The sequence below is a fragment of the Peromyscus leucopus genome, chromosome X (assembly GCF_004664715.2).
Source record: "Peromyscus leucopus breed LL Stock chromosome X, UCI_PerLeu_2.1, whole genome shotgun sequence".
NCBI lineage: Eukaryota > Metazoa > Chordata > Mammalia > Rodentia > Cricetidae > Peromyscus > Peromyscus leucopus.
The window spans coordinates 103537690-103563026 of NC_051083.1; the positions used below are offsets into that span (position 1 = coordinate 103537690).

General features: G+C 44.4%; 1 protein-coding gene across 1 annotated transcript in view; it reads right to left on the reverse strand.

Moving 5' to 3' along the window:
- The window catches only part of Kiaa1210 (KIAA1210 ortholog), a 50751-nt gene extending 46427 nt beyond the window's left edge, over positions 1 to 4324 (reverse strand). Inside the window, exons 1-2 of the mRNA XM_037198799.1 lie at positions 4228 to 4324; positions 3377 to 3455 (exon numbers count right to left, since the gene is read on the reverse strand). Of these exons, the coding sequence (XP_037054694.1) occupies positions 3377 to 3437 (61 nt within the window). The 5' untranslated portion in view covers positions 3438 to 3455; positions 4228 to 4324. The remainder of the gene's footprint in view (positions 1 to 3376; positions 3456 to 4227) is intronic.
- Between the last annotated feature and the right edge of the window lie 21013 nt (positions 4325 to 25337).

Consider the following 25337-nt stretch of genomic DNA (forward strand, 5'->3'; position numbering starts at 1 on the left):
ATAGATGGCGCCACAATTTAGCTAATGAATACGTATTTGAAGAAGGTTTGCAAATGAGATTTATTTTATTTTTTAATTTAATATTTTTATTTATTAGCATACAAAGTATTACGTTTCATTGTGGCATTTTCAGATAACATTTTCTTGTTGATTCTCCTCCCATTTCACCTCCCCATCCGGTTGTCCCCGCCCCATCATGGCTGCTGTGTTCTGGAGATCTCCTCCCTTCCTCAGCACCCCTTCCCCGCCCCATCATGGCTGCTGTGTTCTGCAGATCTCCTCCCTTCCTCAGCACCCCTTCCCCGCCCCATCATGGCTGCTGTGTTCTGTGGGCTCCTCCCTTCCTCAGCACCCCTTCCCGCCCCATCATGGCTGCTGTGTTCTGCAGATCTCCTCCCTTCCTCAGCACCCCTTCCCCGCCCCATCATGGCTGCTGTGTTCTGCAGATCTCCTCCCTTCCTCAGCACCCCTTCCCCGCCCCATCATGGCTGCTGTGTTCTGGAGATCTCCTCCCTTCCTCAGCACCCCTTCCCGCCCCATCATGGCTGCTGTGTTCTGGAGATCTCCTCCCTTCCTCAGCACCTTCCCCCCCATCATGGCTGCTGTGTTCTGAGCTCCTCCCTTCCTCAGCACCCTTCCCCGCCCCATCATGGCTGCTGTGTTCTGCAGATCTCCTCCCTTCCTCAGCACCCCTTCCCCGCCCCATCATGGCTGCTGTGTTCTGTGGGCTCCTCCCTTCCTCAGCACCCCTTCCCCGCCCCATCATGGCTGCTGTGTTCTGGAGATCTCCTCCCTTCCTCAGCACCCCTTCCCCGCCCCATCATGGCTGCTGTGTTCTGCAGACCTCCTCCCTTCCTCAGCACCCCTTCCCCGCCCCATCATGGCTGCTGTGTTCTGTGGGCTCCTCCCTTCCTCAGCACCCCTTCCCCGCCCCATCATGGCTGCTGTGTTCTGCAGATCTCCTCCCTTCCTCAGCACCCCTTCCCCGCCCCATCATGGCTGCTGTGTTCTGGAGATCTCCTCCCTTCCTCAGCACCCCTTCCCCGCCGCCATCATGGCTGCTGTGTTCTGGAGATCTCCTCCCTTCCTCAGCACCCCTTCCCCGCCCCATCATGGCTGCTGTGTTCTGGAGATCTCCTCCCTTCCTCAGCACCCCTTCCCCGCCCCATCATGGCTGCTGTGTTCTGGAGATCTCCTCCCTTCCTCAGCACCCCTTCCCCGCCCCATCATGGCTGCTGTGTTCTGGAGATCTCCTCCCTCCTCCACCCCCCCCCCCCACTGCTGCGCTCCCTCCCCCCCCCCCCCCCGCCCCATCATGGCTGCTGTTTCTGCAGATCTCCTCCCTTCCTCAGCACCCCTTCCCCGCCCCATCATGGCTGCTGTGTTCTGGAGATCTCCTCCCTTCCTCAGCACCCCTTCCCCGCCCCATCATGGCTGCTGTGTTCTGGAGATCTCCTCCCTTCCTCAGCACCCCTTCCCCGCCCCATCATGGCTGCTGTGTTCTGTTCTGTGAGTGCTCCTCCCTTCCTCAGCACCCCTTCTCACCCTTCCTTCGTCCCCCCATTTCATGGCTGCTGTTGTTTCTGTGTTTCTCCTCCTTTTCTTCTCACATTACCTTTCCTTCCATCCGCGCATCCCTGGGCTGCTGTGTTCTGCAGTTATCTCCTGTCCTTCTCTCAGACTGCCCTCCCGCCGCCATCATGGCTGCTGTGTTCTGGAGATCTCCTCCCTTCCTCAGCACCTTCCTTCCCCGCCGCCTATGGCTGCTTTGTTTCCGGAGATCTCCTCCTCTTCGCTCAGCACCTTCCTTCCCCGCCCTTCATGGTTTCTGCTGTTTCTGGAGATCTTTCTTCTTGCTTCGCCGTCTTCAGGCACGTCCCTTTTCCCTTCGCCCCATCATGGCTGCTGTGTTCTGTTCTCCTGCACCCTTCCCCGCCCCATCATGGCTCTGTGTTCTGTCTCCTCAATTCCTCCTTATCCCTTCCTTCTGTGTTCTGCAGATCTCCTCCCTTCCTCAGCACCCCTTCCCTGCCCCCATCATGGCTGCTGTGTTCTGGAGATCTCCTCCCTTCCTCAGCACCCCTTCCCCGCCCCATCATGGCTGCTGCTGCTCTTCCTCAGCATTGCATCTGCTTCTCTCCTCCTTCCTCAGCACCCCTTCCCCGCCCCATCATGGCTGCTGTGTTCTGAGATCTCCTCCCTTCCTCAGCACCCCTTCCCCGCCCCATCATGGCTGCTGTGTTCTGGAGATCTCCTCCCTTCCTCAGCACCCCTTCCCCGCCCCATCATGGCTGCTGTGTTCTGGAGATCTCCTCCCTTCCTCAGCACCCCTTCCCCGCCCCTCATGGCTGCTGTGTTCTGGAGATCTCCTCCCTTCCTCAGCACCCCTTCCCCGCCCCATCATGGCTGCTGTGTTCTGGAGATCTCCTCCCTTCCTCAGCACCCCTTCCCCGCCCCATCATGGCTGCTGTGTTCTGGAGATCTCCTCCCTTCCTCAGCACCCCTTCCCCGCCCCATCATGGCTGCTGTGTTCTGCAGATCTCCTCCCTTCCTCAGCACCCCTTCCCCGCCCCATCATGGCTGCTGTGTTCTGTAATCTCCTCCCTTCCTCAGCACCCCTTCCCTGCCCCCATCATGGCTGCTGTGTTCTGCAGATCTCCTCCCTTCCTCAGCACCCCCCCCCCCCCCCCCCCCCCCCCCCCCCCTTCCCTGCCCCATCATGGCTGCTGTGTTCTGCAGACCTCCTCCCTTCCTCAGCACCCCTTCCCCGCCGCCATCATGGCTGCTGTGTTCTGGAGATCTCCCTTCCTCAGCACCCCTTCCCCGCCGCCATCATGGTTGCCTGTTCTGCAACCACACCTACATATGCATAAACATTCAAAGCTAGGATGTGCATATGAGATGTTTCATACTCTGAACTTAGATGCCTGTGATGGCCTCTTTTGTTTCTGTCCCCTTTACCAATCCCTCCCTTGGTTGAATCTGAATTACTATCTGCAATGAAACCTTAGGGGAATTCATGATGTTGTGGTTCAGTTCTGGTTATTACTTATGACTAAGCAGAAATACTTTACTGTAGTGAATAGAAGCTTCTGCAAAGATTTTAGGCCTTGTTGCTCCTCCCCTCCCATGCCCCACCCTCCTCCATCCCTCCATCTTCTCCTGCTGGTCCACTTCCTAGGCCTAGTAGCCTCCATTTTGCTTTTGAGTCACGTGTATTCTATTACTTATTTTTAATTCCTCACTTCTCCTTTAAGACCTCTTTTCCCTTTATCCCCCTCTAATGGTCTCCTTTCTGAGAGGACTCGTTCTTTTTCCTGATGGCAGTACACAGCAAATCTAGCACTGGTCATTGAGATTTGATCATGTGACTTACCCTCCTCTGAGCCTTCCAAAGCTTCCATGCTGCTGGACACTTCCTTTAATGACTCAGCCATGGTAAACTCACTGAAAACCTTCAGAACAAAAGAGGAAAAGATGATTCCTTCAATATATAGGACAACAAAATCATTTCACCTTGCTACTTATCCTTAAGTTATATTCTTAAACTATTCAAGAAAAGTCATACAAATGCAATTGAGACTAGGGTTAGGTATCATGTCTTAAAAAGACAGTAATCCCAATAATAGGAAATGACCAGAAGAGGCAAATACATGGATATACAGCCTATGGCTGGGGGAGGGGGAAGTGATGGATGAGGAATCACTGTGACACTCACGGCCATCTTAGTGAACATGGCAGTCCTTCCCAGCACTCATGCCTCACAGAGGGAAAGAAACTATGTCTGAACTTCAGAAACCCCTGGCAAAGGAGCCAAATGATGCCCAGCCATCTTTGGCTCACATCGTCCTTGACTCACCATAGCCGGTGGTAGAAGGAGAACCACTAAAGAGAAACTTATGAAAGACAAAGGAAGAAAAAAGAGTATTTGGACACCACTGCAACTCATTGTCACTACCAGAAGGAATTTGATTTAACCCCAGAGTTCAGTCAGAAATTTTCTCTGGAATACATGCCCCCCTTCCCTCAACTGATCCTAAATGCCCCGAGAACATCACCACCAGCAACCACTCATCTCGGGTGGGGCCTGTGGAACATCTCCCTCCTCACCAAACCCACCATCACAGCAAAATGAATAAACCTCCCCTTCACTGCAAATCCTTTCATGTTACTTCCTCATCCTTCTCGGGCTTGTTAGCACAAAATCCACGAGTTGTCTCTACTCACTCATTCTGTGACTTCGCTTGGAATTCTCTGTGCTTGTCCCAGCGAGGGCTCCAGAACCGCCTGGCTTGGTCCTCACAGCAGAACTGCTCTGCCTAAAGCCAGCCTTCCCACAGCGTCTCTCTCTCTCCTACTCTCCCTTTTAAAACATTTGTATCAGTTCCTGATGAGAACATCACACTCCCCAAATTTTCCTCTTTCTTTATTGGCTGGTCCTTCTCAGGCTCCTCTAATGGCCCATTCTTCTAGCCCTGATTTTGAAACATAGCATTCGGGCCTTTGTCCTTGGCCCTCTTCTTTATCAACAATGTCCCGGCCCAGCAAACGTTAACAGACACACAATTGTAAGCCACAGGCACAAAGGAAAATTCCCTAGCAGCAACACTTTAAAAAGGAGCAACTTTGAAAAACGGTGAAATTATTTTTAATAAGGTATTTTATTGAATCTGATTTAAATAAAATATTATTTCAACATGGAATCATTCTAAAATGTGAATAGTATATTTTATATTTTTCTTGTCACACTAAACTGTTACACCAGTTACATTAGCCCTTTTCTCTGCTCAAACTTACTCACCAACTTTCTGCTGCTTGAAGGTTGAAACTCTACCTCTTTATACACTTGGGGGCTCCTTTTCCCCTCTGTCTCCCAGCAGCCTCCTGTACTCTCATTCCCACACTGTGGTGTCCTAGAATCATGAGCCATCCCATAAACATACTATTTTATTTTGCTATCTGAACTGTGCACAGCCTGTCCATTATGTCTGGAACGCCATCTTCCCAAAGGCCCATACACTTAGTTCCCTCTTGTTCTTCGTGACTCAAACACCCATGTCTACCCCTATCATGCTCTTGGCCCTTTGCAGAAGTGGCATCACCTGGTGGGCAGGGACAACATTTTGCTTATCTAAGTAGCATCATTACCTAGTATCACTAAGCACACAAGGTACTTACTACGTGTGGTTGAGAAGGGTGGGTGCAATAGTAGACAAAGCTGGGTGCTGAAGCATAAAATCTGAGTCAGTACGAAAGTGGTCCTCTTGTTTAAATATATGGAAACAGTTTGAGACATGTTTCAAGTAAAGGACTTCTTTGCATGAAGTCCTATGAGGAAAACTGGTAAGACAACTAAGGAATGAGAAAATACATGTTTTTATACAGAGACCTTCATGTAAACTGGTCATCATCAAGGCTGGCCCCACAGAAATATCAAGTTGAATTACTGAGTCATCTTTAAACATGTCAGTCAGAAGAGGAGCATGCACGCAACCCTGGGTTTGATCGTAGCACCACACATGCACACACAGAAGGATGAGAGTGGAAACGCAGTGCTTGCTTCCCTGGGCCGCCCCAGAGCTGCCTCCTCCTCCTTCCTGCTGTCTTGCTGAAAATCTATGAAGGGTCCAAAGGTAAAACAAAGGCAAGAGGCCATACTCTGGGGCTGATGAAGTTGTTTACACACAGCCTTATCTAGGTTGAGGATTCCGAAGACTGCTTGCCAGCGTTGTCTCCTTTCCAGCATGGAGAATGCGGCTGAGGAAGCAGTTAGCCCTGTGTTCTCAAAACCATTCAATAGTCTCTCCGGGGAAGAACACACCAATTGGTTGTCCTGTGCCAAAGAGTCAGCGCTGAAAACATGTATAAAAGTAACATTCCATGAACTCAGCGGGTAATATTCAGGGATGTGTATGAACATACACACACATATATGCATGCCTTAACAACTAGTGAAAGAAAAAACAGGCCATGAATTTGAAGGAGAGTGGGAAGGGGTATAAGGGGGGGTTTGGAGGGACAGAAGGGAAGGGAGAAATGTAATAATTAAATTATATTCTGAAATCTTAACAACAACAAAAAAATTCCACAACCCATTCGGTAGGATAAATGATTTTCTTGGGGTCAGCAGTAGATAGAATTCATGAACAGATCTCAAGCTTTTCACTCCCAGTATGCTTGCGCTATATGCTCCCTCCCCTTGGGGGTGGATAGACCTAATCTGATTGTGTGAGCCCAGTAAAAGAGGGTCTAGATGTTAGATGTGGAAGTCAGCGATTTGAGGCTGTAGCAGATGCTTTCTGACGGCCTTGTCAGAACAAATTGTCATGGTGTAAAGACCAGAAAAGCAGAGAACACTGGGCAGCATCTTATAACTGAGAGCAACCTTTGGTTGACAGCCATCAAGAAACCAGAGACCTTAAAGGTAGTCATGGTGGCACATGCCTATAATCCCTGCACTCAGAAGGCTGAGGCAGGAGGATGGCCTGAACTCATGGGTTTGGGCTAGCCTCAGTGTTAGAGTTTGGATATGAAGTGTTCTTTCAAAGGCATTGTTGAAGACCAGCTGGTAGAAATAATCATTGAGATGATTTGCTGGGCATGGTGGCGCACTCCTTCAATCCCAACACTTGGGAGACAGAGTCAGAGGGATTACTGTGAGTTCAAGGCCAGCCTGGTCTACATAGTGAGTACCAGGTTTACATAGAGAGACCCTATCTATAAATAAGTGGAACTTAAGGGCTCTGACCTAATAAATGTATTCACCCACCGACAGGTTTGTAATTTGATGCTATTAGTGAGAGGTGATTGAAATTTGGAGACAAAGTCTGGATGAGGGTATTACTGAGAGCATGTGTCAAGAGTACCATTCCCAAACTCCCCCCTGGTCTTCACCTCCGTTTCAAGTAGGGTGTGCCTGAGATTTTTTTTATTATTTTTGTCATGGTTACTGCTATTGCAGTTCCTAACAGTCAATAATACATTAGTTGGGAGAAGTGACCCTCTTCAAACAGTGGAGCAGGAACAAGAGTAGAAGAAACAGAAATGGATGTTGCTGTGGGATTTGAATTTCCCTTAGCTGGCTGGAATCTGTGGGATTTGGCTCCGATCTTCCCTGTCCTTACAATTCCAGAGGCACCAGCAGGGAGTCAGCAACAGGGACTAGGGAGGGGAGGCACCCGGATGGCACTCCCTGGACCTTGGATAAGGAGGATGGGAGGATGAGAAACCAGGCCTTGAAAATATGCCCTCTTCTCATGCCGGATCATCTAACCTTTGTGAAGGCAACTTGTAACTTTTGGGTTTCATCTTGGGACACTTTGGTCCACAATGTGTGGGTTGGAAGACACAGTCTGCAGATCACCCCATGGCTTCAACAAATACCCTTTGTTCTCTCGGTTCTGTCTGGTGTGAAATAGAGTGGTCTCTGAATAAAATTCCTCTCAACCGGGATTCTCTCTCCCCCGGTGGGTGCATACCCAGTGAAATAACAATGCCTCCCAGGAAAAGAGATCCCTGAAGATTCTCAGTTAGGGTGATACTTACAAACCTTTTGGACCTCTAATTTCCTTAGATCTTAAATCCACAGGCATCCCTTCAACTGTGAAAAGAAGCAGCTGTTACCTCACATATGAGCAGAATCATCTGAAGGTACCCTGGCTCCTCATGTCATCTTTTACTCCACCCATGGCTCTGCCTTCTGTCTACCTTACCTGAAATAGCTACTGTTAGATCCATTACCTTGAACCATACAACCAAGTCAGAACATTACTCCTCAGGGCCTCTCCCCTTAGCCACACCCTGACTCTGTGTGAATGCATGGTGTATGCCCGGGTCCGTTTCAGATGCTATGGAGGCAATGGCAAAATAAAATAGTGTATGTTTGCTGTTTACTGGACAGTGAGTATGTGCTGACACAGAAGGGTTTTTCTCAGAAACTTTCTCACTGAATCCTCAGAGCTTTCCTGTGAGGGAGGTACTATTTATTCTCACCCCCTCATTCATAGGAATATGGAAGCTGAAAGGCTAAGTAATTACCCATGCTCACATGGTAAGTATATGGCACATACAACTTACGAAGTTAGGAGCAGAACCTAGGACTTCAGACTGCTATAGAAAATGATCCACTCCCTGATGACAAAGGAAAAGAAAGCACATGAGAGCACGGCATAGTGGTACACGCCTGGGATCCTGGTAAGAAGGAGGTGGACGCAGAAGGTTTGTGAGTTCAAGGCTACAGAGTAGGTTTCAGAACCCTCTGGGCTTTATAGTGATGCCCTGTCTCTAGGAAACCCTGTTCTAATTTGTTTTCTAAACACCATGGCCAAAAGCAACTTGCAGAGAAAAGAGATAATTTCAGCTGACAACACCCAGGCCACACTCCATGACTGAGGGAAGTCAGGGCAAGAACTCAAGGCAGGAACCTGGAGGCAGGAGCCGATGCAGAGACCATGAAGAAGTGCTGCTGACTGCCTTTTGCCTCATGACTTGCCGAGATTATTGTTTACTAGCATGGTGACCATGGATTGCTTTATTTTGTACTTGTCTTGAAATGTATTTATTTCTCCATCATTTTTAATTTTTTTTAAGATTTATTTACTTATCTTTTTAAAGTTATTTGATGTGTATGAGTATTTATCCTGGATGAATATCTGGGCACCATATGCATGCAGTGCCCTTGGATCCAGAAGAGGGTGTCAAATCCCTTAGAAACGGAGTCACAGGCTGTTGTGAGCCACTATGTATATGCTGGGACTCAAACTAGAGACCTCTAAAGTGATGAGCCATGTCTCCAGCCCTCTCCACACATTCTCAAAGACAGCACTCCTGGATTTAACAACCTTGGCTAACACTTATTTGCTTTCACATCTACCATGCTACGGGTTTCCAGCTTTTAGTTTTCTGCTGGATGCTCTGATGACGATCTGCTATCTTTTCAAATGCTTGGCATTCTTCTCTTACAGCTTCTAATATTATTTCTTTGTTGCATGGCTTTGACATCTTGACTTCAATGTTAAGTTAGGGAGAGGTTCTCCTCTGGGCACATCTATCTGGGACTCTAAATTCCTTCTGTGCTTCAGTGCCCACCTTCAATGTCTGATCTTTTTTTCTGCTGCTTGGTCTAATCTATTTGTGATGTTTCCACTGTATGTTTTATTTGATTCATTAAGTTTTCCACTCAGCTATACTACTCCTGAAAAATACCCAAAAGATTCTACATCTTACTGCAGAGATACTTGCATGTCTATATTTATTGCCGCTGGAATCATGATAGTAAGGAAATAGAAAGCAGTCTAGATATTCCCTGTGATTACTAGTGTTGATTCTCAACTTTCGACTCTAGAATTGCCTGGTGGACCTCTGGGCACTCCTGGGGGGGATTACATTCATTATGGTCACTGATGTAGAGAGACCCATCTTAACTGTGGGTAGGGCTATTCCCTGAGCAAAAGATCTCTAACTGTATGAAATGGAAAGGCAAAATGAGCAACATGCATGTGTGTGTTCATCTATATTTTCTGATTATGGATGTTATGTGACCAGCTACTTGGTTCAAATGAATAATGATAACTATATTCAAAGAAACAAACAAATGGTTGAACGAATTTTAAGAGAAAACGAACAGCAGAATGAAATAAGAAAGTCAATGCAGGACATTAAAACAGAAGTCAACAATAGGATAAAAATACTGAGGAAAAAGTGAAACTGAAACAATGCTGGAAATAAAAATTTTAGTAAGTCAAACAAAATGCTCCATAGAAAGCCTCACCAAGAGAACGAGTGAAGGGTGACAGTATCAGAGTACGAAGACAAGGTAGAGGAACTGGTACGCTCAATCCAAGTTGACAATAAATATTTTAAAACATATGAATTGGAAATGAAAGATATTTGAGACACCTTGAAATGACCAAATCAACAAATTTTAGACACAGAGAGCTCCATGCAAAAGGCATAGAAAATATTTTCATTACAACCATAGTAAAAAAAATTCCCCATATCATGGGGGGCCTGTCCCTTTCTGAACAGAGATAGAGGGAAGGCGAGGGCGAGAACGGGAGGAGAAGAGGGAAACTGCAATCAGGATGTAAAGTAAATGAAAATTTTTAATTAATAAAAAATTCAAAAAATCTCCATATCTAGGAGAAGAGAGAGGCCTGTTCAAGTACAGGGGGCATATAGAACAGCAAGTAGGCAGGGACAGAAAAGAACACAGAAAACACATTGAGAACTGCAATAAAAACATGCCAAGTAGTTTGGAACCTGGGGCTTATGCAGGGACACTTGGCTCGGCCTGGGAGGAGGGGACTGGACCTGCCTGGACTGAATCTACCAAGTCGATCTCAGTCCTCGGGGGAGTCTTTGCCCTGGAGGAGATGGGAATGGGGGGTGAGCTGGGGGGAAGGCAGGGGGTGGGGGATGGGAGGGGGAAAACAAGGGAATCCGTGGCTGATATGTAAAATTAAATTTAATAAATAAATTTAAAAAATGAAAAAAAACATGCCAAGTGACATAAAAATAAATAAATAAATGCCAGGAAGACATGAAAAGATGTACTTCAAGTTCTGAAAGGTCACCACTGCCAACCAAAGCTATTAGAGTCAGCAAAAATATTTACCATAATGTAAGGAGAAATAAAAATGTTCCACAATCAAAGCACACTAAAGGAGCTTATAAACAGTAAGCCACCTCTACAGAGGCTTTGAATTGAAGAGAATGATAAACACATTCAAGAGCCTATAGAAATGAAATTAAATATTTGACAACAGTGTTTAAACAAATGAGAATTAGAAAAACACCAAGCACTACAAAATCAACAAGGTGATAGAAATCATATACATTTTTTCCATAATAATTCTGAATGCTAATGATCTCAAATTTCTAATCAAAAGACACAGACTAGCAGATTGGACTTAAAAAGAACAGAATCTATTGTTTCTTGCCTCTAATAAATACATCTTGCTTTCAAAGATGGATGCTACCTTAGGCTACAAAGATGGAAAAGGTTATTACAAGCAAATGGAACTGGGAAACAAGCAGATGTCACTAATCTAATATCTCACAAAACAGATAGCAAACCAAATCTGATGAAGTGACAGAAAGGTCATTTCATAGTAATTATGGGAACAATCTACCAAGAGGACATTGCAATTCTGAACAAATATTCATTTGACAGAGGTGCACCACATTTCATAAATAAAATTACACATTAATCATAGTACATAAACAGTGGGTGATTTCAATATCCCACTCTCAACCAAGAGGAAGTTCACCCTGATAATAAAATGAAAAAATATCAGGGGTAAATGGCATTATATAAATTGTGGTGGTTTGGATGAGAATGGCCCCCACAGATGCTCATATATTTGAATGCATAGTCACCAGAGAGTAGAACTGTTTTGAGAAGGATTAGGAGGTGTGGCCTTGTTGGAGGAGGTGTGTCACTGGAGATGGGCTTTGAGGTTTCAAAAGATCACACCAGACTCAGTCTCTCTCTGCCTGCAGATCAGGATGCAAAGCTCTCAGCTACTTCTCCAGCACCATGCCTGCCTGCTGCCACACTTCCCACCATCATGATAATGGACTAACCTCTAAAACTGTAAGGAAGTCCCGATTAAATGCTTTCTTTTATAAGAGTTGCCTTGGTCATGGTGTCTCTTTATAGCAATAGAACACTAAGACACATATCAAATGGACTTAACCAATATCTACACAACATTCTATCCAAACACTGCACAATACAGATTCTTCTCAGTAGCCCACGGAAGTTTCTCTAAAATACATCATGTATCAGGCCACAAAAAAAAAAAATCTAAAAAAATACAGGAAAATTGAAATAACATTCTGCATACTATCTAATCACAGTGGACTACATCTAGAAATCAAAGGCAAGAGAAACCACAAAAAAAAAATAACAAAATCATGGAGATTATACAATGTACTACTTAATGTTGAATGAGTCACTGCAAAAGTCAAGAACATTTTAAAATTCCTAGAACTGAATAAAAATTAAGACACAAAATACCAAAGTCTATGGGTTACAATGGAAGAAGTCTTAAGACATAAGTCCATAGGTCTAAGTGCCTAAATCAAAAATTCAGGGAGGTTTCAAATAAGCAACTTAAAGATGCACCTTAGGTCCTTGGAAAAAAATCCAAACACAAAAGAGGTAGGTGTAAAGAAACAAGATAGTCCTAGAAATTACTAAACTAGAAATGGCAAAACAATATACAGAATTATACAGAGTCTATTAAATTAAGAATCAAGACTTCTTTGAAGTTCAATCTACCCTAGATGTCTACCCTAAAGGAAATGAGTGACAAGAACTTTCTGCAAGGATGTGGGGAAAGGAGAGCTCTTATTCACTATTGAAGAAGGTTTAAACTGATTCAGCTACCATGGAAATCTCGGAAAAGCTAAAAATAAAACTACCATATGCATGTCCCAGCTGTACCACTCTTATACATATACCCAAAGAACTTTATATCCTATGACAAAGATATTTGGACAACCATTATCATTGCTGTTCTATTCGCAATAGCTATGAAATGGAGTCAGCAAAGATGGCTGTTAACTGGTGGATGGATAATAAAAATGTGGTACATATGCACAATGGAATTTATTCAGCTGTAAACAAAAATGAAAATGAGAAATTTTCAGATAAATGGATGGAACTGGAAAATATAATACCGAGTGAAATAACCCAGGCCCTAAAAGACAAACGGGCCATATTGTCTCTCACATGTGAATCTCAGCTTTAAATTTTAAATTTGGGTATTTAACTTGGCATGCCTGTGTAGGCCAGTACGTTAGAAAGGGACCAGTAGGCGGGGGTGGGGGGGGGGAGGAGAGGCTTTAGTGGGGGAAGGACAGTAGAACATATGTGACATGAATGTAAAATCATGGAATAATGGTGTTGGAAAGGTTGAAGTGAGGATGGGGAGTGGGTGTTGGAGGAGACAAGGAGCTGGGGGAAGGTTTAAACAAAGTGAAACTTGTATGAAAAAAGCTATGTGGAAACCTTTTGGTAAGCTAATTAAAAATGCAACTTTAAAAAAAAAGAAAGATTGAAGTGTGCACCCTGTGTGAGTAGATCATACTGCTCCCAGAAGCCGTATTCTTTAAGAAAAATCCCAATGCCAGGCCTGGGACACCCAAAGCAATACAATCCGTTTTCATTGCTCTTGGTCTGCCACTAGAACTGGATGGTAAGATTCTGTTGTTGAAGGCATGCACACTTGTGTTGCTGCAACTTATCTGGAAGCTTCTTCCTCACTAGCTATTTTTTGTAGCAGGGGCAGATGTTATTCAGGCTGCTGGGGGAGAAAAGTCATTGATGGTCTTCCTAGATGCAATTCCTATGCGTGAAAATATCAACCAGCCAGGAAAGATGTGCCCGCTCATTAAATAGTGGCATGAGTATTTTCAAGGTAACCAACCACCTTTTAAAGCAACAGTACTAAAGGGACTTGTCAGAAGGTCTGGTGGAGGAGATAGACCTTTTGGTTCTGGGACTGGAGCAAAATCTCAAAGCTTCTGGAACAATATTGGCAGAGCACAGAAGGAGGCAGCAGAGCAATGGATTGGGAAATGGAATGTCCTGAGGCCCTAAGGCTCCACAGGACAAAATAGAAAAACTGTCTTAGTTGAATCATGGCCTAGAACTGGGCAAGGATATAGGGCAGCTAGCTAGAAAAGAGAGAAAGGCCCATAACCCTAGACATGGTAACGTATCTGTAATTCCAGCACCCTGGAAGCTGAGGCAAGACAGAGGATTTCATGTTCAAAGCCAGTGTGAGCTACATAGAGAATTCTTGTTTTAGAACAAAGGAAGAAAACCAGGCACAGTAGCTTGTGTGTTTAATCCCAGGACTCAGGAGACTGATGCAGGTGGCTCTTGATGCCAGCCTTGTCTATACAGCCCTGTTGGGGCTATATAGTGAGATGCTGTTTAAAAAACAAAACAAAACATGGAACGAAGGATGGAATGGAGGGAGGGAGGGAGGGAGGGAGGAAAAGCCCAAAGCCAAGAGCAGAAAGGAGTTTCTTGGTTTCTTCCTTCTCCCAAAAACACCCAACCCAAGGGCCTGCATGCCAATTCATACTAATTTACTTCACACCATTCCTAAGCAAGAAAAGAAACAGGATGGACTGCCACTCTAAGAAATCACTGATACTTGCAAAGCTCTTTCCACTAGGAGACACTCCCTCAAGGAAAAGTGGTCATGAGAAGCAGGAGGGCTGAAAACTGTTGTGTGTCTTAGGCTCAAGAATCCCTAGTCACTAGGGGCTGAGTAACAAAAAGGCCACACTGGAAGAAGAGTCTCCACTGTCTTCATAGTTCACAGCAACAACACTCGAATGATGGGCCTGCTCCAGTCCAGACTACTGTGTGGTCCACTGCAAGTGAAGGGAGCACATGAGGAATAAATTCGATCATGTGTGTATGGTCGCCTGTGCTCATACAGAAGAACTCCACTGAGTTTTCCAAACTATGACTGCAGATAAGGGAGGTGGTGTGAAGTCAGGGTTCAAAGAGAAGCCTGTAAATCACCAGCAAACATCACAAGTCCTAAGAAAACAGGTGACAAGGCGAGAGAGGTGAAGAAAATATATTTGAATGATCTTTAGACATAACTGTGACCAAAAGGGAAAATGGCTTTTGGTTTGGAGAAGGGTGGTATTTTTTAAAAGATTTATTTGTAGGTGTGTGTGTGTGTGTGTGTGTGTGTGTGTGTGTGTGTGTGTGTGTGTGTGTGTGCCATGTGTATGCAGTTACCAGTGGAGGCTAGAAGAGGACATGGATCTCCCGAAGCTGGAGTTACAGCTATTGTAAGCTGCCCAACCAGGGGATGCTTCAGACCTAACTAGGATCCTCTGGAAGAGCAGCAGGCATTGTTAATCAGGGAGCCACCTCTAAGCCCCAGCAGAATGTTATTTTAAAAAATATGTGTAAGACTCGAGTCTGCAGGGAGGACTCCAGGACGTTTTGAAGAACACAAACCTGAACCCTGCCATCAATTAGTTGGAAGACATTTAAAGAAATCAAGTCTTTTCAAAACCCGGGCCTCGGTTCCTCCTCTCAGTGCTCAGAGGGTGAGCTAGCTTTGGAGGTTGGGGTTCATTTTCATCCAGGCAACCTGGATTCTGTAGTTGCTGGGACTCTCTTCCCAAGCCCCCAGTTCCTCTTAGCAAGGTCCCACCTTGCAGCTTCACTAGCAGCTCTGCCCGAGTTGAGCAGCCAGGCCTGACAGTGAGGGGGGGGGCCTTCTGATAGCCTGCTATATTTGCGGCACAACTCCTTTTTTTCCAGGTGTTCAGAAATTTAAGTGACTATATCCATTTAGAAATGTATAGAGTTGCAGACTTGGTAAAAATTCATCGAACTCTTTCCTCTACTTCTAAAGAGACTTTATTTTGTTTTTTTCTTTAATCCAGTGGTGTGTGGGTGCACTCTAACATGGTGGCCAGAGGACAGCTACAGATGTCGTTCTTCCTCAGGAACCACCCCAGTGTTTTCTAATACAATCCCTTGCTAGCCTGGATCTGATCAGGTAGGCTAGGCTATCTAGCCAGAGAACCCCACGGGTCCCTTTCCCCACCTCTACAGTCCTGGGGTCACAGTCTCATTCCATACCACCCCCATGGGTCTCCACAGAGTTTTCCTCTGACTTATTTTTTCATTTTCCCAGGACAGGTAGGTTTATGGAAAACAAAATCCAAATAAGGATGCAGAAGTAGCACCATGCCCTCAGCTTGTTGGAAAAAAAAAAAAAAAAAAAAAGCTGCTCTTTGGCCCATGAAGGCCACACTGTGGGAAATAAGGAACAAAGGCTATACAAATACAACACAACTTAATCAGTCTTCAGTAACGTCATTTTCGTCTGAAAAACAATGACTCTGTGGTACCGTTGTTCTTTCTTTATCCATATCTAGACTTTCCCATGCTCCTATCTCTTCACTGTGCTACTTAGTGTTTCTAGCCCTCATTTGGAGCATCTCCCTTACATGCTGTAGCAAATAACTGAGTTCCGTTGTTTAAATCTATCGTTTGTTACAGATAATTCAGCACGGAGTGTTCATACTTGAGTTCAAATCTGACGAATAAACTACTTTATGTTTCTACTTTCAAAAATTGTTAACGGCTCAAACAATACAAAGTCTATTGCTGATTTTCCCCCACCGAGCCTCGGCTGAAAGTCTCCCTAACAGAGTTGAAGGCTTTTTAGCAATCAGAAGCTCCAGTTGATGGAGGCCAGTGTTTCTCAAACTGTGGATCACAGTCCCTTTGGGGTCGCATATAACATATCCTGCCTGTCAGACATTTACTTTACTAGTCATAACAATGGCAAAAATTACAGTTATGAAGTGGCAAAGAAAATAAGTTTATGGTTGGAGGTCACCACGACATGAGGACTGCATTGAAGGGTCGCAGCATTAGAAAGGTTGAGAATCACTGATGTAGACTCTGACAAGTCAAACAATCTCTGTACACCTCAGTTTGCTGTCCTATAAAATAGACATGTCTAGCAGGAGAGTTTGGGAGCTGGTGAGAGTAGGTGAACGAAGGTGTGGAAATTATAAAATCACATCTTTGGGCCGTGCTCTTGCTTCCCTGACCCAGTAGCTTCTCGGAAGATGTTTCTCAGAGACAAAGAAATCAGACACATTGATCTTTGGGGGAGGAAGTATAACACATTTGCAAACCTATGAAGTTGGAAAAATCTAGGTTTGAATCCTGCCTCTTGTCAATCACTTTTGTGTATCATGATCTTGTGCAAAACACTGAACTGAGGCCTGAATTGTTAAATGGAGCCATTTAGTACCTATATCATAGGCTAATGGTGGCAGCTCATTTACTTAATAACAGTAATTTGAATCCCTACTATGTACTAAGAAAAACTCAGAACAGTGTCAAAATAGAGAAGGGCCTTTCTATCACAAATCCTTTGATGAATCTCTGCATATGGGAAGATCTCAGCATGGGGACAATATAGTGACAGTCCATACATGTTGACTCTGCTTCCCCATTCAAAGACCCCCTCTTCATGGGAGAAATGATGCCTCTTCTCTCCTCTCCTCTTCCTTCCCTTCCCTTCCTTTCCCACCCTTCCCTCTCTCCCCTTCCCTTCCCTTCCCTTCCCTTTCCCTTCCCTTCCTTCCTTCCTTTCCCTTCCCTTCCCCCCTCCCCTCCCCTCCCCTCCCTTCCCTTCCCTTCCCTTCTATTCATTGGTTTTCCAAAGTAAGGTATGTGACATCTTACAGCTCTTCACCAGGAGCTGCCTGGTAACCAAAGGGTTAGTTGAAAGCTTCTGAATCAGTGAGGGCAAAGCTAACAGGATCCAGCCTATGCCCTTGGTTCATTGTCTGCCACTAAAAGTGATTCACAAAAGCACAGATATTGCTGAAGCTTCAATGGTGGAATCCTGGGCAATCCACTTTCTCTAGAAAGCTTGTCTTTGATGTACAGAGTTGAGATAATCTCTTGGAGGGAACTTTAAAAGCCCAAAAAGGCTTCTGAGGATCCTCATAAGCGGCATTTGAAACTACTTCCAAGCTCTGTGATGTATAGTTCACCCTGGTCTGTTTCTAAGAGATTTCTCTCCCTGTCTCCTCCTCCTTCTTCTCTGACAGGGTTTTATGTATCTCAGGCTGGCCTTAAACTCATCAAGTAGCTGAGGATGACCTTGAACTTTTGGTCTTTCTGCATTCAGCTCCCAAGTGCTGGGATTACAGGTGTGACCCAGTTTTGCCCAGTTTATACAGTAAGATCAAACCGAGGGGTCCATGCATGACATATACACACTCTATCAATTGAAGTACATCGCCAGCCACCCCACTCTCTTTATACAAAAGCCCCATGCCAGTAGCAGAAACTTGCATTTCTTTTTTCCTGTCTCAAAGGAGCAGAGCCTGGTCATGAATTACTTATCCATTAGTGATTGCTCATGGGTCATCAACATTAGGGGACAAGGGAACTCTGGGGAGGGTAACCTATGGTATCTGATCTAAACATTGTGATGACTCTATTAGGTAAGAATCACCTCATTTTACAGACAAGAAAAGTAAGGCCCCCGAAAGGCCAAGGGATTTGCTCACTGCCATTAAAGAGTATCATTGTGTGAACTCAAACCCAAGTCTGACTCTGAGTCTCAAGCTCCTTCCTCTGCATGAAGCCAAAATACTTTGGTATGTGTAAGTAGGTACATGTGTAAGTGAATGTCTCTTGGTTTAGATAGGTGGCTGAGCTCTTGGGTAGTTATGGCCTTTGACAGCATGGTGGTTCCCTAGCTAAGGAGCTGCTGTGAGATGCCCTCTTTTCTTCCCTTGGGACAGGTGTCTTAATTCTTCATTAGAAGCCTGGAATCCCTTCAGTCCATACAGTGCTCTGGTCTCCTAGCCCCAAACACCAGGTGTGTGAGCTGTCCTGACACACTACTTGCCAGGCCAGCACTGTGAGCAGCATCTGCCTTCCTGCTACTCTCCAGCACGTCTTCCCAGTTCAGACATTCTTATTGAGGGCTGAGGACCAGATTGAGGATAATGCCACGGAAACATGGCAGCAGTGTTGTGCACAAACTCCCAGCATAAGCCTGAAACTCAAAGAGGGTTTGACCCTCTGCGAGGCACTTCCGCTTCCCTGCAACTCTGAGTGGTGGACCACTGGGCAAATGGCCTTTCTGTGAGTATCAGTGTTCATTATTCCCACAAAGAGAGGCACCAACCAAGGTCTAAAGACCTCTAGAGTTGTTGTGAGGCCCAAAAGCCAGATCTCTGCTTCTAAAGTAGCATTTAAATGATATCTCAGGGGAGATTTTGCTCTTAAGCCTTTCATTTACATAATACCAACTGCTAAACGCTATTACAGATCTCTGTCAATTACATCCAACAGCTCTCTGCACTGGACACTGTACTACACATGGTCATCTCATACATCATTTCATCTGGTACTCAAAAGCCTCAACAGTGGGTCCCTTGACTAATTCCTGTTTTAGAGATGGGGGAACTGATACTCACATGGCTTAAGTGGCAGACCCAAGGCCATAAAGCTATGAAGTGGTATTGTGGACGTAATCTAATGTTCTACTGGACTATGTCCATAAAGCAGAGCTCCATGGTGGGTGGAGTGACAACTTCATGGTTAACAACACTTACTGCTCTTACATATGACCCAGATTTGATTCCCAGCATCCATATCAGAGGGCTTATCATGTAAGGTCGGAGAATTGGGCATCTTCTCACCTCCACAGGCACCAGGCCCACACGTGAGCTACAGATACATATGTAGGCAAAAACCACATACATAAAATAAAAATTTATGTCAATATCACACCCCTCCCACTCAAGGCTCAGGGATCCGTGTGGAAAACAGTATGAAAAGACTGTAAGAGTAAAAGGTGGTAAATGACTCCCAGGACACTGTGTTTTCCAGACACAACAGGACGGATGCACGTTATGAACTCACAGAGGCTGTGAGAGCATGCACAAGACCTGGACGAGCTCAAGCCAGACCAAATCTCAACAGGGAAGAGGGGAAGAAAGCATGAAGTCCCACCCCTCACTGAGGCAGCGCTACTGGCAGTTGAGAGCTATTGGGATGGAGAGTCAGTTTTCTCGGATGGAGTGACACTGGGTACATCAAGTGCACTCAGGCCCACGCAACACAAATCATACCCCGTATTTTTTCTTCTGTGTTTATTTTCTGTGTTTTTTTTAAGAGAGAAAGAACATGAAGTTGGATGGGTAGGAGGTTGGGGGACAGTCTGGGAAGGGTTGTTGGAAGAGTAGAAATAATAGGATCAAAATATATTGTACAAAAATTTTAAAGAATAAATAAAAATATGAAAAAATAATTAATGATATTGCAATACTCAACACAACGTAGAAAGAATGTTTTGATGGGATATACAGTATGCTATCTGAACAGACTTCATACATAGTGCAACCCCATGTTACATAATCCCTTCTTCAAAACTCTTAAGATTAATTTGTCACTTTAATGAAGAGAAATTTAAATTCTAGTTTTTATTGATATTTGGAAGTAAATGATTCACAAGTTCCTTTTGTTTCTTAATTATCTGTAAATAGGTACACTAAAAGCAAACACGTTTTGTCAAATTTTGAAAAAGAAATAAATATTAAAATTTAAAAATTTAAAGGTAATAAAGCAGAGTTCCATACAGAAGACACTAACCACATGTGGCATCTTCTATTCAAATTAAACTGAATTAAATAAGATTAAATATTCAGTTCCTTAGTTGTACTGGTGCAAGTCTTGCTCAATAGCCATACGTGTTTATGGCTGTTACATTAAACAGCACAGGTAGAGATCATGTCCATCACTAGAAGCTTCTATTGGACAAGCGTGATTGGAACACTCTTAATGTTAGTCTTTCTCATTAGGTTAGTCCTCCAGACCTACGCCTTGGTAAGAGATTAAAGACAGTATTTTTCACTAGCAGTACATTTGGAAGGAAAGAGCCCATGAATATTTAGTGGCATGTCTGGTGTGTACCCACTAGATGTCAGTATCATACCTTCCTCCCAATTTTTTGTCAACCAAAAAATATCTCAGGGCTTTGCCAAATGTTCCGGAGGGAGCAAAATTGCCCTCCACCTCACTTGCAAGTCTGAGAAGCTCTAGCTCAGGGATTGCATATGTACGTGAAGCAATCAAATGGCAAACCTTTTGATTTACTAAGTTAACCTGATGTTCGGAAAGTAAGCCAGCTTGTTGACACATTTTTCTGATGGATTATGAAGTGCATTTACTTGTGTTGAATGAATGGCTTCACTAGCTACTGAAGAAATCATAAAAACTTCAAGTTGCAAGCAGCTAAACTATGGCAACTATGCCAAGAAGGCATAAGTAGGATGCCTAGCTCTTCAAATTGGATCACCATGAACCATAACTAGGAGATTGGTGAAGGACATATAAGAGATAGATTGGCTTGTAAAGCAAAACTAAGAAGATATGAAAGTGTAGAGAACTGACTGAGAAATGCCAGTGCTATTATCCACTACACTTTGGTTACTAATTTCTGGAAGTAACAAATGACAAAGAATTAGGTTACTTGAGAAATCGGTGAACCAACTCCTACTATGGTGGTTAGCTCAGCAGAAAATGTACTTTCAAAGGACTGAAAGGAAATTAGTGCAAGAAGAGAATTATGGAATGCAATAAACCCATTAATCACACCACAGTGTGTACAATACATTAAGACATCATGCTTGAGGACTGTACGGATGGCTCAGTGGTAAGTGCACTTGCTGTCCAAGCATAAGGACCTGCTGAGTTAAGATCTCTAGCACCCAGGTGTAAGAAAAAAAATTGCAAGGTGTGTCCATGAATATCTATAACCTCAGTGTTGTGGAGGATGGAGATAAGATCATTGAGGTTTGCTGGCCACCCAGCCTAGCTCCAGGTTCAGTGAGAGACCCTGTCTTCGGAGAATAAGATAAGACAGTGATGAAACCAGGACAGTGCGCTTTCTTTGGCCTTGCAGGTACACACATAGGCTTACATACCAAAACGTGTGTGCGCACTCACACACCCACACAAGCTACATCATTCTGTATAACATAAGCATATACAATTATTCATTTGCCAATTTTCTGTTGGAAAACAAATAAAAAAATTTAAAAAAAGTTTACAAATACATGCATTCCCATATAACAGGCTGAAATTTAGGTTCTTGCTGAAATATGACTTTTCCAAAGGACACAGAACCTTGGTCTAACAAATGGATGGCTCCCTGAAATGTTTCTTTCCTTTTTTGTGGATTGGAATTCTTTTTTTTTTCTTTCATTTTTCTTTATTAAGAAATTTTCTACTCACTCCAGTGAAACCCATCAACTGTGCCCTCAGAGAAATCTCCAAATGCTTTCCAAAATGTTCCCTCCTAAGTGGATTTTACAAAGTAAATATTTTTAACTAGGTGGTAAATAATCAAAGGTCAAGAAATTACCCAAGGACAGCATTTATCCCATCCCCGTGTGCCTGCCACTCCATTAACACCCAATAATCCTCGCATTGTTCTGGAAAACAGGAAACCTGGTGGGCCCACACCACAGAGTAAATGTCAGTTAGCAAAATACAGTACCCACTGCGTCTTAATTGCCTGGGAAATGGAGTTTTAACATCATTTCTTTAAAACTAGGGGAAAGCGGGGGTTTGTCTCAGTGACATGGGGATTTTCTAGCATGCACAAGGTCCCAAGTTCCATCTTCAGCACAATAAGTAAACAAGTGAAAAAATAAATGAATTAAAAAATAGCTTGGCCGGGGGTGGGGGAAGCAAGACAAATTTATTGATTAGCTCTCAGCACTCATCAAGCCTTGCTTTGCATCAGATAGGACCATTGCAGAAAGCTCCATTGGTCAAAATGCAGAGAGCAAGTGACCGTGGGGGTGTCGAGCCCAAGTTGATTCATCTACAACATAATCCCCACACCTATGCTTCAGAAACATCACAGAAGATCTGTAGGGACAGAACAACTTGAAGAGCCAGAGGACCGGGTAGTCTGCAGTGAGACTTTGTCTTCCAGGTATGACAGTGTGTCTGCCTATGAAGATCTGAGCAAGGACACCACCAGATGACATGTAGACGTGGATGGGGAAAATCTCATGGGGTCCCACACCTAGGTGAATTGCTACAGGCAATTAAAGAATGCTGAGAGAGGGAGAAAGGATGAGCCCCCTAATTGGTTATTCAGTACCAAGTGGTCAGCCCTCAAACCAAAACATACAAGCAACACTAAATTGACTCAGCAGGTTACAGTTCTGTGTTTATTTTATATAAATACACAGAGAGAGAGAGAGAGAGAGAGAGAGAGAGAGAGAGAGAGAGAGAGAGAGAGAGAGAGCGCTAAAGAAAAGAGGCTATGGATTTGAGAAAGAATACCAGTGACCTGGAAGAAGTTGGAGGGAGTAAAGGGTGGGGAAATGATGTAATTATATTTTAATTAAAAATAAAATAAATTATTTTCATATTTATGTATTTAGGTTTGTGCGTGTGTGTATTTTGCCTGTGTATATGTCTGTGTATTGCATCCATGCCTGGAGCCAGCAGAGACCAGAAGAGGTGTGGGATCCTCTGAGATTGAAGTTACAGACAGTTGTGAGCCACCATGTGGGCACTGGGAATTGAACTTGGGTCCTCTAGAAGAGCAGCTAGTGTTCTTTACTGTGGAACCATCTCTCCAGCACCAAATAAATTAAATTCTTAGAAGCAGAGAAGAAGGGGGGGCGGGGAATCAGAGTGCTGTGAGGATCACTAATGACCATCGGACATACTCTGAATTACATTGAAGAGGAGAAGCAGGGTCTGAGCTTACTGGCTGAGAAATCACAGCTTCACACTTCTAATACTTTCTAATGACCTAAACTTGCCTTTCTCAATTGAGAACTCATATGGAGGCAGACTTCGCTACCACTATTGTTCCCTGGATGCAACTGGCATACAGCCAGTCTTCAGGTTCAGGAGAACTGGTTGCAGGTGGCATAGGGAAATGGATCCAAGACTGTGGGCCACTATCGAAACATGCACAGGACTCTGAATATTAGCAACTGGATCTCAGAAAAAGTCAATTATTTGTGGTCTGACTTCAAGTAGCAATCCACATTGCTCCCAGGGGTACCAAGGAAGGTTTGCACCTGGTAGGGGAGCGTTACCAGTGCATGACTGATAATAGATATTCCACAATCAGGACTGCAGAGCCATCTGTCTCTCCTTCCTTAATTCTGTTCTTACTGAGGAGAAACTGACTAGCATGATATGAGTGTCTCATCACTCTGACTAGTTCCTCCCAATGACCACCAGTAAGCACACAGAGCCTACCAACGCACATTGTTGAGGGTTATTCCATAAATGCCCCAAGGCTTACCGGCACATGTCAGTATATCCAAGAGCATTCTGAGCCACAGAATGGCAAGGAATTAGCCAAGAGGAAATCCACAGCCTTGGCTTCCTTCCAGAGGCTTGCAGAAGAAAAACCCAGAGAGATGGGTAAGACACAGACCCAGAATATCTGGAGTGGAAACTGTGTTCAGTACAGGAACAGTCTATCACAGGAGAATCTGGAGTTGCCAAAAGCAAGTTCACTATAGCACATTATTTTGCCTTAGGCAGCCCCTCTGGGTATCATAGTGTCCTTGATACATGCTTCTGTTCTACTTGTTGATAGGTTGATCCTTTCTCTATCCTGTGGTATGCAGAATCCTAATCTTGTCATTGACTGCATGAAAAACAGAACATTTTCCCACCCGTGGAGTCAGCTGTCCTACCCTTAACAGAGTCTGATCATGGTCAAAACTCTTCCATGTCTCCTTCATCTCCCATCTACAACATGGTGTCACATAGGCAAAACTGGAGCTATTTTCTTCCTTCTTCCAATAGGATGGTTTCAGACATGTCTATAACTCTCTGGTTACCTGGTGCCATTTTATAGCCACAAAAATAATAATAGAACTTAATAACTAGTTATCTGGAGCAAAAACTATACCTATAATAACCAGTTCAAAACTGAAACATCAAAACCCAGCAACTCATTCGATTAGAGCAAAGTTCTAGTGAGGTTCTTGGAAGGGAGTCAACATCTGTTGGAATCTGAGTGGCTCCAACATACCTATTTCTACTACTGGCTAAATATCTCAAACACCTCCAACTCATGTAATAAATGTATATATAGAGAGATAGAATCTCCAGTGCATTTGTGAGACAGAGAGGAGACAGACCTAAGTCCAAGTTCGGGGGCGGGAGTTATTTGTTAGCTTGTTTAGTAGATTTCATTTGCAAGGCCTGTTGGGATATTTTAAAGTTATGTAATCCTAGTGATACAGCCAAATGGTGATTCTAGGAAAACCCTGTGGGGAGCGAATATTAAATGGCTATGCCATGGGAAGTGCCCCAAAACTACTGGGGAATCACGAATATTCCAGTAGCAAGTTTTCCCTCCTGGTCTTCCTCTCCTGAACCCAAGTAAAAGCTCAGAGAGAAAAGCTTGAGCCCTCTCTCTCCCTGTTCACTTCTAAGTGCCTGTCTTCCTTTCATTAGATCCTTCTGAGCCACTGCTGAGTACCTCGGCTCCTGCAAACCACCATTTCCTGGGAGGAGCGCCCCCTAAGAAGCTAGCTCCTCTAGCATAGCTTGATTCAATCCACCTCCCTCGACAGATGCTGTGCTTGCTTGGCTCTGAGAAGGAAAAGGAAATGTTTCACTTGGAGCCCTCAGCACAGAGCTGGCTGTATAGTGCATACCGTTGCTGTGTACTGGGTCTCCTGCACATCTCAGGCCCTGGCAGGGAGTCTATCATCTGTTTACACAGACCCTGCTCCAGCAT